General features: G+C 46.6%; 1 protein-coding gene across 4 annotated transcripts in view; it reads right to left on the minus strand.

The window, feature by feature from the left end:
* Positions 1–14,364, minus strand: part of ADGRB1 (adhesion G protein-coupled receptor B1) — a 372,262-nt gene that overhangs the window by 41,771 nt on the left and 316,127 nt on the right. For all 4 annotated transcript variants that reach the window (XM_073329984.1, XM_073329983.1, XM_073329982.1 and 1 more), the window contains one exon: positions 7,885–7,951. In XM_073329984.1, the coding sequence (XP_073186085.1) occupies positions 7,885–7,951 (67 nt within the window). The remainder of the gene's footprint in view (positions 1–7,884; positions 7,952–14,364) is intronic.

Raw genomic sequence — 14,364 nt, forward strand, 5'->3', positions numbered from 1 at the left:
TGGGGCTTTTCAGGAATGGAGGGCCGAATCCAGAAGAGATGTGCAAGGGGGGCTAGTTGCACATTGGCATGCGAGGGGGAGTCTAAGTGATTAAGGCTAGTGGCGTCTGAGGGGACAGCTACACTTCAGTCTGCAGGTGAGATTGCAGCTCCCTTGAATAACAACAGCAGTGAGGTCACGGCAGCATGGGCGGCAGCTACCTGCGTATGTACCAAGCCTTGGGCTAAATCAAAGCTAGCTCAGGTATATCTCCGTGTGCTGCAATCACACCTCCTGACTGCAATGGAGACATACCCTGAGCGCATGTCTAGAGGGAGACTATGCTGGTGTACAGAGCACACTGCGGGGCAGGAAAAAGATGTATGTCACATGGCCTAACCCACCCTACAGTCTCCTTTAGACATTCTGAGATTTAGAATCACCTCTGCATTTGACCCACTGGCTTCAGCAGGAGCAAGACGAAGCTCACTGATGGGACCTCACGGCTGGGAATGAACCAAGAAGCTCCGAGGGGCGCTTTGAAAATGTCGCCTGCATACTCCCACCCTCCTACTCTAGCCAATGGAATTGCTCAGCACCAGGCAGTCTCCAGCTCTGGATTTATTTCCTAGAGACCCTGCTAGTGGCACAGAAGGCCAAATGAGGCCTTTGGGGCTTTCTAGGGTAGACAATATAGGGTCATTCAAAAACAGTCCTAAAAGCCGACTGCCTCAGGCCAGTTTCCACCTAAAGGCATCAAATCCACAGGCTAAAAGAAAATCCTTCAGGGTTTTCAGCTAAAAGGAGTAGAAGGGAGAAAAGTCCGTTTGGCCTGAATCCACTTGCCTAAATCCATTAATCTGTAAAGAAAAGAGAGGGCTGTTTTCATTGATTTCCAGTTGATCCAATAGCACCGTCCAATGATGTGAGCTAACAGTCCATTAAATAAAAGCCTGGTTTGGTTACTCAGGCAAGCAGTCCCATCCATGCCAGCTGGTCTGCTCGTGTCAGTACAGGAGGCAGAATCTGGAGTGGTCGGACCTGATTCTCTCCTGCCTGGAGCCTTGCATGTAAATGACACAGGCAACCTTGTCCTTGCATTCTGCCATGGCAGCCCCTGACAGTCGCATGGCACAGGTGTAAATGACAGCACCGGGGGCACGGAAGAGCAGAATCAGGAGTTTCTTTTTCTGAGTTAGGAAACTACCAAAAAGCCAAGAAAAAGTCGACCAGAGGTGAGTTAGCTGCATCCCAAGAACCTAAACCACACTGGAACTGTGCTACCAAACGTTGCTAAGAATGGGAAATTACATTTGGGCCTGGATCTTGTTTGGCTAGTATCCACCATGAGCTAGTTTAAATGATCATAGAATCATATCATAGAATATCAGGGTTGGAAGGGACCTCTGGAGGTCATCTAGTCCAACCCCCTGCTCAAAGCAGGACCCATCCCCAACTAAATCATCCCAGCCAGGGCTTTGTCAAGCCTGACCTTAAAAACCTCAAAGGAAGGAGATTCCACCACCTCCCTAGGTAAATGATGGGGGAAGCCCAAGCCCTGATACAGCTACAGCTTTGGCTCTAGTGCAGCAAGCAGGGACCAGTCAGTATAAGAACGTGGGTGAACCACAGTCTGATCTCTTTTGCTATCGGTTATTTACTTTTCCTCCCCTTGAGGAAACTGCTGCTGGGGTTGGATCAGCTGCTGGGTCACCTGATTCTGTTCCACAGATATTAATAAAATCCAAAACCACTGGGTGCGACTGGCCGTGAGAAAACTCTGATGACCCAGAGCCACTCTGAGCAGTACAGCCAAAGATCACTGCAGGAAATCGATCGCTGGTTGAGCACAGCACTGTGGGTGTGTTCCGCTTGATGTACCTACTTGGTCTGCTAGCGTGTGTCCCCAGCATGTCAATAGGTGCGAACTGCCTGACAAGTGTAAGGAGTGTATTCTGCCTGAAACACAGCTGGTATATTCAGAGCTTTCTCCCTGCTGGCAGTTGGTAACACAGCAGCATAACAGGTACACTTCTCCTGGAAGTCGATGGAACTTTTAGCTGCAACTCAAAGGCTCGTATGCAATCCCATGGTAAATCATTTCTAATCAATCGTCTCCAGAAACATCCATGTTATGTAGTGTAACTCAGTAATTGAATCAATAAAAGATATTTCAGCAAATAAAAATCATAACCGTGTTTCTTCGCAAACACGCATTGGAGTATGGCAGTGGCCTGCTTACAAAGACATCCACTCTTAATTACATGCCTCATAACTTCCCCTCTTTATCTCTGGGATGATGTCTAGAAATGAATGAGCAAGTCTGAGATCCAGCCATTGAGATAACCAGAGGAAAGAAGCTGATGATTATTCTTTGTCTCATGTTAGCCAAGCTCTGAGTGTCTGCATGCAGAAATCCACTACCACAAACCACACTTCCATGCAAGGAAGTATCATCCTAGGGTTCACCTCAGATCAGGTGAGTGAAACCGACTAACATACTGAATTTAGCTTTGGGAGCTTGGCAGGATTTTAGGCTCAGGGTCATGTCATGCCTTTGTTCTTCCATTGCTGATGTCAACGAGAGATGCACATGCTGCTGGAGATGACCCTAAGAATAGCAATGGCTATAAAGACATTTTCAAGCCTAAATATAGAGTTTGATCAAAAGAAGCAGGACAAAGGAGGGATGGTCTTGTTGTCAAAGCGCAGACCTGCAACTCAGATGATTGTGGTTCAACTCCTGGTTTGGCTACAGACTGCCTGTGTGACCCTGAGCAGGTCACTTACTCTCTCTGAGCCTCAGCTTTCCATTTATAAAATAGGGAGAATACTGCTTCCTCTTTCTCCCACCCTTTTTCTGTCTATTTAGACTGTAAGTTCCTTGAGGCAGAGACTGTCTCTCACTATGAGTGTACAGTACAATGGGTTCCTGGCTGGGGCTTCTTGGTGCTACTTTAACACCAATAGTGATAATCGGTACGTCCACATGGGGGTACAAAACCCACGGCTGGCCCAGGACAGCTGACTGGAGCTCATGGGGTTTGGGCTCTGGGGCTGAAAAATCGCTGTGTAGAAATTCAGGCTTGGGTTGAAACCCGAGATTTGGGACCCTGCGAGGATCCAGCCCGAGCCCGGCCGTCTACACCGCACTTTTTAGCCACACTGCCTGAGCCTAATGAGCAGAATTCAACTGACTTGGGTCATTTAATTTTCCTGATATCTGCTGGGAGAGCAATACAGCGGTGCATAGACAATCCAGGAAGTTTTTGGAAAGCGTAGGGGACAATTTCCTGGCGCAAGTGCTAGAGGAGCCAACTAGGGGGGGGCGCTTTTCTTGACCTGCTGCTCACAAACCGGGTAGAATTAGTGGGGGAAGCAAAAGTGGATGGGAATCTGGGAGGCAGTGACCATGAGTTGGTTGAGTTCAGGATCCTGACGCAGGGAAGAAAGGTAAGCAGCAGGATACGGACCATGGACTTCAGGAAAGCAGACTTCGACTCCCTCAGGGAACGGATGGCCAGGATCCCCTGGGGGACTAACTTGAAGGGGAAAGGAGTCCAGGAGAGCTGGCTGTATTTCAAGGAATCCCTGTTGAGGTTACAGGGACAAACCATCCCGATGAGTCGAAAGAATAGTAAATTTGGCAGGCGACCAGCTTGGCTTAATGGTGAAATCCTAGCGGATCTTAAACATAAAAAAGAAGCTTACAAGAAGTGGAAGGTTGGACATATGACCAGGGAAGAGTATAAAAATATTGCTCGGGCATGTAGGAATGTTATCAGGAGGGCCAAATCGCACCTGGAGCTGCAGCTAGCCAGAGATGTCAAGAGTAACAAGAAGGGTTTCTTCAGGTATGTTGGCAACAAGAAGAAAGCCAAGGAATGTGTGGGCCCCTTACTGAATGAGGGAGGCAACCTAGTGACAGAGGATGTGGAAAAAGCTAATGTACTCAATGCTTTTTTTGCCTCTGTTTTCACTAACAAGGTCAGCTCCCAGACTGCTGCGCTGGGCATCACAAAATGCGGAAGAGATGGCCAGCCCTCTGTGGAGATAGAGGCGGTTAGGGACTATTTAGAAAAGCTGGACGTGCACAAGTCCATGGGGCCGGACGAGTTGCATCCGAGAGTGCTGAAGGAATTGGCGGCTGTGACTGCAGAGCCACTGGCCATTATCTTCGAAAACTCGTGGCGAACCGGGGAAGTCCCGGATGACTGGAAAAAGGCTAATGTAATGCCAATCTTTAAAAAAGGGAAGAAGGAAGATCCTGGGAACTACAGGCCAGTCAGCCTCACCTCAGTCCCTGGAAAAATCATGGAGCAGGTCCTCAAAGAATCAATCCTGAAGCACTTGCATGAGAGGAAAGTGATCAGGAACAGCCAGCATGGATTCACCAAGGGAAGGTCATGCCTGACTAATCTAATCACCTTTTATGATGAGATTACTGGTTCTGTGGATGAAGGGAAAGCAGTGGATGTATTGTTTCTTGACTTTAGCAAAGCTTTTGACACGGTCTCCCATAGTATTCTTGTCAGCAAGTTAAGGAAGTATGGGCTGGATGAATGCACTATAAGGTGGGTAGAAAGCTGGCTAGATTGTCGGGCTCAACGGGTAGTGATCAATGGCTCCATGTCTAGTTGGCAGCCGGTATCAAGTGGAGTGCCCCAAGGGTCGGTCCTGGGGCCGGTTTTATTCAATATCTTCATAAATGATCTGGAGGATGGTGTGGATTGCACTCTCAGCAAATTTGCGGATGATACTAAACTGGGAGGAGTGGTAGATACGCTGGAGGGGAGGGATAGGATACAGAAGGACCTAGACCAATTGGAAGATTGGGCCAAAAGGAATCTGATGAGGTTCAATAAGGATAAGTGCAGGGTCCTGCACTTAGGACGGAAGAACCCAATGCACAGCTACAGACTAGGGACCGAATGGCTAGGCAGCAGTTCTGCGGAAAAGGACCTAGGGGTGACAGTGGACGAGAAGCTGGATATGAGTCAGCAGTGTGCCCTTGTTGCCAAGAAGGCCAATGGCATTTTGGGATGTATAAGTAGGGGCATAGCGAGCAGATCGAGGGACGTGATCGTTCCCCTCTATTCGACATTGGTGAGGCCTCATCTGGAGTACTGTGTCCAGTTTTGGGCCCCACACTTCAAGAAGGATGTGGATAAATTGGAGAGAGTCCAGCGAAGGGCAACAAAAATGATTAGGGGACTGGAACACATGAGTTATGAGGAGAGGCTGAGGGAGCTGGGATTGTTTAGTCTGCAGAATAGAAGAATGAGGGGGGATTTGATAGCTGCTTTCAACTACCTGAAAGGGGGTTCCAAAGAGGATGGCTCTAGACTGTTCTCAATGGTAGCAGATGACAGAACGAGGAGTAATGGTCTCAAGTTGCAGTGGGGAAGGTTTAGATTGGATATTAGGAAAAACTTTTTCACTAAGAGGGTGGTGAAACACTGGAATGCGTTACCTAGGGAGGTGGTAGAATCTCCTTCCTTAGAGGTTTTTAAGGTCAGGCTTGACAAAGCCCTGGCTGGGATGATTTAACTGGGAATTGGTCCTGCTTTGAGCAGGGGGTTGGACTAGATGACCTTCTGGGGTCCCTTCCAACCCTGATATTCTATGATTCTATGATTTCTGTCTCTGTAGACATACACAAAAAGAGAAACCACCTTGCGGGGCCGGAAAAGAATAAACAAGGAGAAAGGGAATGTGAACTAATGGAAGATCTACACAGCCAGAGAGAAGCCTGGAGTAATGGTGATACCTGTATTGTGAGCTCTCAGGAGCATTGCAATATTTAGTGTTGTTCTTAAAGCCTCATCTCATGGAGTCATGTGATCACATGAGAACAGCAGCTTTGACTTGCAAGAAAGTAAATTTCTAGCTGTCATGACTGCAGGGGAAAAGACTGAAACCGTGAACCCTAAAGGCTCAAAAACTCCAAGGCAAATAAAAAGAACCTGACTTCTTGTTTCTACAAGAGACTCTCATGATTTCTGAATGCTTTGGATTGGCAGTGCTGAGGTAAACCAAACAGGGGTTTCTCTACATCATCTGGACAGTGAGGAGGCTGAATTTACAGGCCTGGCTCTTTAAAATTCCTGCTGCCCAGCAGAGAGAATGCATTGAATGCACTGAGCTCAAGAAGACACTCCCTTTCTGGAGGCCGATAAGGACAGGACTGTAGGTGGTTGGAAAGGGAGAATAATAAAAGAGATGTACGGGGAAAAAGTACTATGCTTCTGTTTTCAAGTCAAATAGAATCCCATTCTAAGAAAAACTGGAGGATTAAGTTCCCTTCCTCCCTAGTGTCTTGTTCATCAACACAGCAAAAGCAAATTGGCTGGAGGACTGACAATGACTCCAGTTTCTCTGGATATTCCAAAAGTCACTTCCTACCCACCAGGGATGTGTATCAAGTATGTGTAAGTGTATAAACTTATCTTGGCCACCAAACCATATTAAAAATATGGTACAAGGGCAAGTGATTGGCTAATCTGAAAGCACTTCTTCTTCTTGTTCTTCTTCCCTGTATCCCATCAATTGGCATCAGGTCACTGTGCAAGCATCTGCCATCTTCATCTGCCCATGGAAGTATTAAGGTCCACCTGCTTGCCATCTTCTTTGATGGAATCATCCATCACTTCCTCAGCTTTCCTTGGGGCTTCTTTCCTGCCACTCACTCCTGCCATGTTATCTTCACCAGGTCCCCTTCATTTGTCCTTGGCATGTGTCCAAATCCACAAAGTCACTGAACTGACACTGTATCATACTATTATTAATTAGGATTGACTATAAGAATAATTTGCTCTACAATAAAAATGACCCCAACTGCAACATTACTAAGTAAAGCCCAACTGATCCTACAACCAATGAGGCATATTGTGCTGGCTAGTGTGTATATCGGTGTACCACTGCCCTCTATTGAATGTAATCTGAACTGCTTGTGTGCCATAGGCCCTATACTGCTAGCAACTAAAAGAGAGTCAAATTTCCTTTTGCCTAGCTGTTAGAAGCCTATTCTAGAGCAGGATACCCTGAGTTCTATTTCCTCCATCATTATGAAATTACATAGGGCCAGGGCACGACGCACAGTGATGTCCTAGCAGGCCACAGCTTTGTCATATTTACTCCTGTCTACATGGGATTGTCACGTATGCCCATGCAGTGAAAAAAAGCAAAAGCTTGATTTGTAAAGGAACATCAAACATTGCTAAAATCTCAATTCCCAGAGATTCTCCAGCACCCAGAGGGCCTTTGCAGCCCCTTTGCCTGAAAGCAGGCAAAGTAACTGGAAAGTAACCACAAATTCTCTTTATGAGCATGGTTTAATTTAGTTTAATGTAGCAGTGGATCTCCCCTATCCATGCACTCTGGATCATACTATGAGCTGAAAGCAAAGGGGGCTTGCCTAATGAGCTGCACAGGACCTGTTCAGCACTGTCTGACCACTGATTTCAAGAGCTTCATTTAGCCTCTGAAAAAGAAAATCCCCTGCATGCACTTCCAGTATGGAAGAGTGATCACATACACACTGGCTATACTGACTTAGCTTGGTCCGATCTCAATGGGGAATGGCAATTTTTAAAAGAGGTTGGCAGGATTTCCCACCACTGCCCTGCGATTCCATCCAGTTCGGGCCACAACATGGCAGCTTTAACCAGCTTGGTTCTAAAAGGGGGCTCAGAGTTGATATGTTACATTTCAGAGCCAAATTGGTCAGCTGGTGCAAGTGGCATGCTTAGGTGCTAGTGAAATCAGCACATTTCTGGCCTCTGATGTTTTTGTTTTTTCCTACAGGGTTGTTTCTCCTGAAGGGGAGATAAAAAGGAATGCAGGGGGGAAGGGAGTGAGGAAGGCACAAGGGAAAAAAGAAAACTCTCAGGTGAGAGTAAATACCAAAACGACTGCAGCCGCTGGTCCCACGAAGGCGTAGAGAAGGCCTCCTTCTAATGACAGCCAGCAGCTGGAAAACAAGGAGAGAGAAAAGAAGTTACCCAAGCGGCATTGTCACCCCAATGGCCAGCATCGCTGCAAAGGGGGCTTAGGCCTGAGAAAATCACAGCATGTCCCAATAATACCATACACAGAAGTTCTCCCTTGAGGCTCTTTGTTTGCTTTGTGCATTACACTTATCATGGATGGTATAACGCCACAGACTGGGCAGTACCAGTGCTGGACATATAACTGTTTTTGGGGTTTTTTTCGGTTCACTGGCAACTCTGAAAAGTCTGAAAAAAATTCGTTTCAAGTTGACCTGAAAATGAAATTTTTGGCCAATCAATAAGTCTAAGAAAATGCGTTTGGGACAGAACCGATGTTTTGTTTGACCCAGAATGTGACGCCTGAAGTTCTTTAATTTTTAAAAAGAAAATTTTGAAACAAAACGTCATTTTGAATTGAAAAATGGAAATGACTCATTGAAAAAAAATGTCAAAATGAAACATTCTGACATTTTCAGAGTCTTCGTTCTTCCCAATGCGAACAAGTCAGCAAAGCTGACAGGAATTGCTAAACATTTCAGTGTTGTTGAATCTGCAATTTTCACAGAAAAATCGTTTCAGCCAGCAAACGGCGCCCAGCCCTAGTCAGTGTCATATGTTTATGTACAGTCAGTTTAATTTCCAGCTTCTCAGGGACTAGCACAAAGTAATCTAAGCTCTGTGGATTTGTCTGCAAAAAGGTGTTTGTTGAAAAATGCTTGTACTGAAGTAAAAGAAAATCCATGCTGATTCATCCCACATTCTGCAAAACCCATTTCAATATTTACAAAACCCCATGGGCCAGATTTTGCCATTGTTCTACTCAGTCGGGCGGGAGAGCAAAAAGGAGAAAACTGCCTTCACCTCACTTCCTTGCCAAAATAAGATCTGCCTGGATCTTGGGTCCAGGATGGGCACACGGTGCATAGAATCATAGAATCATAGAATATCAGGGTTGGAAGGGACCCCAGAAGGTCATCTAGTCCAACCCCCTGCTCAAAGCAGGACCAATTCCCAGTTAAATCATCCCAGCCAGGGCTTTGTCAAGCCTGACCTTAAAAACCTCTAAGGAAGGAGATTCTACCACCTCCCTAGGTAACGCATTCCAGTGTTTCACCACCCTCTTAGTGAAAAAGTTTTTCCTAATATCCAATCTAAACCTTCCCCACTGCAACTTGAGACCATTACTCCTCGTTCTGTCATCTGCTACCATTGAGAACAGTCTAGAGCCATCCTCTTTGGAACCCCCTTTCAGGTAGTTGAAAGCAGCTATCAAATCCCCCCTCATTCTTCTCTTCTGCAGGCTAAACAATCCCAGCTCCCTCAGCCTCTCCTCATAACTCATGTGTTCCAGTCCCCTAATCATTTTTGTTGCCCTTCGCTGGACTCTCTCCAATTTATCCACATCCTTCTTGCAGCCCTTGATCTCCAGATATTCCTGCTATGAACAAGTTGGAGGAGGGAGGCAGAGCAGGTGGGGGGAGCCTTGGCAGTATCCCCATTATTGGTCTGTACAGAGACCAGCACAGTGAGGCCGGATGCTTGATTAGGGATCCTAGATGTTCCAATACTATAAGTAATAAACAAAACCTGGATTGGTGCAGGTACCAGAATTAAAGTTTCATGATTTCAAAATGTCTTTTTATTCTGAATCGGAATGGAACATTGACATTTGGAATTTCCCAGGAAAGAAAATTTACAGAAAAATTTCATTTCAGGTCCACCAAAATGTTTTGTTTCAATTTCGACTTGTTTTTATTTGACGTTATAATTTACAATATGACAAAATAAAATTTGCAATGAAAGATCAAAACTTCTGGAGCACTTCAACCGCATCAAAATGCTTCACTCCGATGGTTTTTTTAAATGAAATTTTGCTGAAATCGACGCATTCCCACAAAACATTTCTATTCCATCAAATCGGCATTTTCCGAGGGGGATGACTGGTCTGTCGGAAAATTTTCAACCAGCTCTAATAACAATGCTAAGGTCCAAAGGGGCAGAAAGTGGCTCTCCATCAAGGGCTGCAGTAACTGACTTCCTTCTTGCGTGCAAGAGAGGGCAGGGGAAGGACTGTGACCCAAGGACGCCGGAGTCCTCCTGCCTCCCAGAGCTATACTTCGGACGATGTCACCTACACCCTACGTTCTGCTCAATGCTGTGCCTAGAACTCAATAAAGCCCTACCTTTGGGACCTGGTTCCCAGTGCCATCTTTAAACAACGGGGAAAACAGTGATTGAACAGAGCAGCTTGGAGATGGAGGAACGCAGCGATCTGCTAACCCGCCGGCCTGAGCGGCAGACGAGGCAGAATGCCTTTGAGTGATGGAACTGACAGTATTCAGTCCCGCGCTGCAATTAGCTGTGAGGATTCAGACTGACAAGGGCTTTTGTTCCCTTCACATCCCTGGCAGCCCCTCTCCTCCCTTAGAATATCAGGATTTCTGAAGGGAAATTCACACATCACCAGGCATTGTCCTTCATCCTTTCTGACTGCCTGGACCACTGGATAACAGTGCCTAATTGAAGCGCTTTTGTGCAAAGCTGTCAGATGTGGTGGCTGATGGCAGAGATGTGGAGAGGGTGAGGCTGGCTTCTGCAGTGATTCCAGGCAGGAAACTCTGGAGAAGGTCGTTAGCCTAGTGCAGCGATTCTCAGCCTCTTCTGTATCAGGATCTTGGGACTCTATGAAGCCCATTAAATTAATGCAAATAGCTAACTTTTCCAGAACACTTTTCACTGAAGGATCCCAAAGTGCTTTACAGATAACGTACAGAGGGAATCTCTTCAATACCACTGAAATGCAGCCATATCTGGGGTAGAACAAGCCAGCATTTTAGCAGCGCACAGCAATGCCATGCAACTATTTAGGACAAGAAGTGAAAAATATCCTTTGGAGTTAGACGCTGTCAACCATTCATGAGTAGCAGTCAGACTGAGAGCAGCTGTTCCAGGCATTCCCCGAGACCACTTCATGATTTGTTATAAAAAGAAAAGGAGGACTTGTGGCACCTTAGAGACTAACCAATTTATTTGAGCATAAGCTTTCATGAGCTACAGCTCACTTCATCGGATGCAGTGAGCTGTAGCTCACGAAAGCTTATGCTCAAATAAATTGGTTAGTCTCTAAGGTGCCACAAGTACTCCTTTTCTTTTTGCGAATACAGACTAACACAGCTGTTACTCTGAAACCTGTCATGATTTGTTATGTGTCCGATCCTTTTCTGAATTCCCCAAGAGCCGAAGCAGGCCTCAAGTGGTGCTGCGACCTTGTGCTGGCCCCTTGTACAGAAGTGGATTCAACCTGCAAGTCATTTCCGGAGGCACAGCTTGTTGGCCAGAATGCAGTGGGTCTCATGCCAGCATCCCACAGCTGACGTGTTTATAACAGAAGGGGTGGAGATGGGAATCTGAGCTCTGCCACAGAGGTTAATGTGGAGTGCTCCCCACCTACATTATGGCTTCTTGGTCATTGGTGAACTGCACAGGCACGGAGGCCTGGTACCGTGACACTACATGGCATGAAGCAGGACATTTCTCAATGTCAGGCTCTTTCTCAGCACCAAGAGGAGCATTGGGACGCTAAGAAACTTGGGGGGGGTTCTCTCTGAGATACTTGGAAAAGTGTCCTTGAAGCCTGGCAATTGTACTTCTCTAAGCATCTGCATGCATGTGAACCCGCTGGTGAGAGTATAACTGGTCCTCCCTCAGTGCTGATCCACAGAAGCTACGTGTTGTTGCAGCCCACAGCTACCGAGTTTGGTTCTTTAGCTCACACTGTAGCAGCTCCTGCTTCTAGCTCTAGAGGTCCCCAGTTCAATCCCCACCCAGTGCATTGGCCAAGAGGGTGGCTGTCACACGTGCATTCAACAGAACACGATAAATGGTGGCGAGGCACACGGAGGGTTTATTGCACGTATGACACCTATGCGGTCCATTGAAAGGATGGCATATGGGTTTCCAGGTAACTGGAGCGGCTTCCGTCAAATGTTGTTAAAAGGCAAATTGGAAAGATTTCCTGCCCTTTAACATGGACATTGCAAAGCACTCCAAAAGCAGAGCAAAGAAGATGGTATTTTGGCACTGGGAAAGATGCGATCAAGAAGACAGCCAGTCAATGGGACTCAGAAACATAAGGACAAACTCTGAAGTTTTTATTCAGGACAAATTCCCCTTGATCTCTGGGATCTCAGGATGATCTCCTGGCTCTGTCCTGCCAGCTAAAAGAGCCCCTCCAAAATTATCTCGGGCCTTGCACTGTCACAGGAATATGTTTCTTACGTTGGTTCACAATATGAGGATGCGGAGGGGTCATGCATCGATTCAAAGTGCCAACGGGATGATGCAAACTTTGCAGCTCATTCCCACGGCACTCAGATGCAAGAATGTTGTCCTGTAAGACATTTACAAATAGAAGTCAGCACTAAGCCGCGCTAATCTTGTCTCCGCTGGATGTTACTTTTTTCCCTTCCCTTGCAGGCAAGATCAGAGGTAAAGCTGCTGCAGAATGAAGAGGTGAGCACCAAAGTCTATACTCAGCTAAACTGTGTCTGCCTTAACCACGCATCTCCGGGAGAAAACCAGGCTCCCTGACGCTAATGCACTTACTGTTAGGATCACAAAATCACAGGGGGTTCAAAGAAGCTTAGAGGGACACTGTCAAGTCTCTTACGGTTCATCATGTCAGCTCTTATACTCTTCCACTGTTATTCATTCTAAACTGGCATTTAGAAAAAAAACCAACAAAGGAAATGCATGGACAGGAAATTTCATGGCATCAGATTAAAGCTGTGATGGGCTGTCAGAACATGCACAATTTAAACCAACGGATGGCACTTCAGGGAGTGTGGCTAAAGGTGCTGTCCTTTTTCCATTCCTTCCAGATGGCACTGGCTCAAGACGAAACATCAGGCTGGCAAGACCAGAGATACTCACTGAAGATTCAGAACACGTAGCATTTCCAAATGCCTCTGCCATGGTATCTAGAGATGGGTCTGAACCAAAACCACCCATCTAGTCACCAGGTCCAAATCTTGCAGTTGAGTCACACATCTCTATAATGGGCATAAACCAAAACCCAAGGATCCAATCCCCCATGCTGCTCGGAGAAGTTCAGATCCAGATCTAAACACTGAGAATGGCTCTTCCCTTTAAACTGAGCTAAATCAAAACCCCAGATCTGAACAACCCCAGACCCTGGGGAAGTTTAGATCTGGATCCAAACTTTGACTCTCAAGCCCCACTCTGATTGTATCAACTGGATGAAAGGTAAAAGCAAAGGTCTCACCAACTGTGCTCATAAAGGGACTTGTGCATTTGTACAAGAATGGGGAGAATTAGCTTGAGGATTCAGACCACATTCTAGTACACTGTACGCTTCACGTCCTGACTCTAGCTGGTGTACTGCTGGTGTGCACACCGTCCCGTTCCACTCCAGAAGTGACAGCATTTCAGCAGTGGGCAAAAAAAGCCCACAGAGAGAGAGAGTTTGTAACGTGCTTTAATGTCATTTGGAGTGAAAGGCACCAATTTATCAATGGTTTAGTGCAGAGAACAGGAAGTTAGGAGACCTAGGTTCTGTCCCCAGCTCTGCCACTGACATCTGTGACCTTAGGTCAGTCACTTATCTCCTCTGCGTCTCTGTTTCCCTACCTGTACAATGGAGATGATAATACTTAGCCATTTCAGTGCTTTGAGAAAGGTGGTGAAAGGTGTCATGTATAAATGCAAGGTATTTGCCATTCATAATAATGATTATTAAATGCAAGGCCTAATTAATCACTAATTACGTCAGCCCAGCTCCGAGCAGCTTAGTGGAGACTGCAGCACCTGCTGGAACGGCTCTGCCCTTCTCACTGACTGCACCTGCTTTGCCACCTCATGCCCTGGCAATTCCAGTGGACTGACAGCAGCTGTTTAATGGTGCACTGCAGCACTACAAAAACATTGAAGTTGGATAATGGAAATTCCTGCTCTGTCAGAGTCAAAGGGAGGCAGCTGCAGGATAAATCCCTGGGAGGGTTTTACCAGGCTACAGGTCACTCTTAAAGGCAAGACATGCTTCCCAAGAGGGCAATTAACAAGGTGCTAAAATCCCGGGCCCTACAGGGACATGCACCAGTTTCCCCACCTCTTCCAGATCCAACCATGGATTGCATGCCCCTGCCTTCATTCAGCAGCTGTTTCTCAGAGCTCTGCTAGTCCTACGCTGCCCACAGGTTACAGTCCTCTCAATTACAGGGAGCTCCGGAAGGGTATTTCCTTTGCCAGGCTCTGGCCTGCCTCGTGAGACCCCGGGGTGGCTTCAGGGCAGGCTCTGAACACTTCAGCCACAGCCACTCTCCACTGAGCCAGGCACGCTTTGCTGGATGTGTTACAGCATTCAACAGCCACCAAG

The sequence above is a fragment of the Lepidochelys kempii genome, chromosome 2 (assembly GCF_965140265.1).
Source record: "Lepidochelys kempii isolate rLepKem1 chromosome 2, rLepKem1.hap2, whole genome shotgun sequence".
In the NCBI taxonomy this organism is placed as follows: domain Eukaryota; kingdom Metazoa; phylum Chordata; order Testudines; family Cheloniidae; genus Lepidochelys; species Lepidochelys kempii.